Genomic DNA, 2,564 nt, shown 5'->3' on the forward strand with positions numbered 1-2,564 from the left:
CTAGTGGTAGAGCGGGAAGAAGAGGGACACGCCCTCAAAGTACAGCATCCTGTGTACTTCATTAGCGAGGTCTTGTCCGATTCCAAGACTCGCTACCCCCAAATCTAGGAACTCCTGTACACCATCCTTATCGCCAAGAGGAAGTTGTGTCACTACTTCGAGTCACACCCGGTGATGGTCGTGACGTCCTTCCCTCTCGACGAGGTCATACAAAACTGGAATGCCACAGGAAGAATCGTGAAGTGGGCACTCGAGCTAATGGGTCAGGGCATTTCGTATGCCCCTCGGATGGCCATCAAGTCCCAAGTGTTGGCCGATTTCATCGTAGAATGGACCAAGATCCAAATGCCACTAGTAGCCGTCGACCAAGAGCCCTGGACGATGTACTTTAATGGATCACCGATGAAGAAAGACGCCAACGTGGGGCTGGTCTTTGTTTCACCCCTCGGGGTACGCATGAGGTACATGATTCGTTGTACATTTCCTTGCCTCCAACAATGTGGCCAAGTATGAGGCACTCATCAATGGCCTATGCATCGTCATCGAGTTGGGCATCTGATGGCTTGACGTCTAGGGTGACTCCCAACTGGTCATCGACCAAGTCATGAAGGAGTCAAGCTGCCACAACACCAAGATGACTGTGTATTGCCGAGAAGTCTGCCAGCTGGAGGACAAGTTTGATGGTCTCGAGCTCAATCACATCCTGAGGTGGCTCAACAAAGCGGCCGACGCGCTGGCGAAAATGGCGTTCGGTCGAGAGCCGGTGTCGATGGGCGTCTTCTCTAGCGATTAGTACAAGCCCTCGGTCCACCATGAGGAGCCAGAATAGACCGGTGACATGCCGCCTATCCTGGGCCTCGGGGCTAACCGACCGTCGGCTCCATCCAACCCTGAAGTCATGGAACTTGGCAAGGATCCAGCGGCAGAGCTCAACCCTCTAGCCGACTGGAGGACGCCTTACCTCGACTACCTCCTCCATGAGGCGCTGCCGATGGACAAAATGGAGGCTCGGTGGCTCACACGTCGTGCCAAGTCCTTCGTCGTTATTGAGGATGAGCTCTACAAGCGAAGCCATATTGGGATCCTACAATGCTACATCCCCATTGAACAAGGGAAGCAGTTGCTAAGAGATATCCACGGTGGGGTCTATGGGTACCATGCCGCACCTAGAAACCTAGTCAAAAATGTGTTTCGATAGGGCTTCTACTGGCTGACCACAGTAGCCGACACCGAATAGATTGTGCGCACCTGCGAAGGGTGTTAGTACTACGCTCGGCAGACCCACCTACCGGCCCAAGCACTCCAAACAATCCCCATCATGTGGTCGTTCGCGGTCTAGGGGCTCGATCTGGTTGGACCTCTCAAGAGAGCACCTAGGGGCTATATGCACTTGCTTGTTGCCGTAGACAAGTTTACAAAGTGGATAGAGGCTCGACCGATCTCCATGATCAAGTCCGAGCAAGCTGTGCTATTCTTCCTTGACATCGTCCATCGCTTTGGAGTCCCTAACTCCATTATCATGGACAACAGCACGCAGTTCACCAGAAAAAAGTTACTCCAATTCTGTGATGAATACCACATCCATGTCGATTGGGCCACCGTGGTGCACCCCCGCATGAATAGGCAAGTCGAGCTCATGAATGACATGTTCCTACATGGCCTCAAGTCTAGGATCTTCAACTGGTTGAACAAGTTTGGCGGACGATGGGTAGCGGAGCTTCCCACGATGCTCTAGAGCCTGAGGATGACCCCTAGCTAGGCCACCGGCTACACACCCTTCTTCATGGTCTATAGTTCCAAGGCCATCCTCCCGACCGACCTTGACTATGGAGTGTCGAGGGTCAGGGCGTACAACGAGCAGGGAGCCAAGGCGTCCCTCGAAGACACCATGGATTAGCTCGATGAAGCGCGTGATGTTGCCCTCATCCGCTTGGCCAAGTACCAGCAAGCATTGCGCCGATACCAGAACCATCGGGTGTGGGGTCGGGCCTTCAACATCGGGGACCTAGTGCTCCACCTTGTCTAGAGCAACAAGAACCGCCACAAGCTCTCTCCATCGTGGGAGGGAACATACGTCATCGTGGAGGTGCTCCGACAGAGCACCTACAAGCTCAAGACCGTCGATGGCAAAGTCTTCGTCATAGCCTAGAACATCGAGTAGCTACGTCGCTTTTACCCCTAATCTATGCATGTACTTACGAAAATTAAGAATGACATTTCTGAAATGAAAAAAACTTTCTCTTATCGGTTTCGCTAATCATCTCCTCGATCTTTAGTGACACCCGACCCCAGCAATGGCAAGGGGTCAGGCCTCACTTAGGGGCTGATAAAAGCATACCTATTCCGAAAATATTCTCTATGTTCGACCCTTTCTCATGTTAAGACCTAGAAGCAAGGGTTGAGGAAACAAATGCTTAGTAAAACTAGTAGGACTGCAAGAAACCTACGCCCTAGCGGCTGTGGCGTTTTTGCTCACCAGCATGATCAGAGTTTTTTCGCCCACACCTCAGGCTTTACAGCCTTAACAACGAAAAAGGTCGGAACGCATTAACCCTTTTATACAA

The 2,564-nt window shown here is 52.0% G+C and overlaps 1 protein-coding gene across 1 annotated transcript; it reads left to right on the forward strand.

Moving 5' to 3' along the window:
- Nucleotides 1–838: 838 nt before the first annotated feature.
- On the forward strand, nt 839–1,198 carry LOC136533293 (uncharacterized). The gene has a single exon (XM_066525857.1). The coding sequence runs from the start codon at nt 839–841 to the stop codon at nt 1,196–1,198; it is 360 nt and encodes a 119-aa protein (XP_066381954.1).
- Nucleotides 1,199–2,564: the final 1,366 nt, after the last annotated feature.

The sequence above is a fragment of the Miscanthus floridulus genome, unplaced genomic scaffold (assembly GCF_019320115.1).
Source record: "Miscanthus floridulus cultivar M001 unplaced genomic scaffold, ASM1932011v1 fs_844_1_2, whole genome shotgun sequence".
Lineage (NCBI taxonomy): Eukaryota > Viridiplantae > Streptophyta > Magnoliopsida > Poales > Poaceae > Miscanthus > Miscanthus floridulus.

Coding starts and splice junctions, on each gene's coding strand:
- LOC136533293 (XM_066525857.1), top strand. CDS start 839: ATGCCGCCTATCCTGGGCCTCGGGGCTAACCGACCGTCGGCTCCATCC.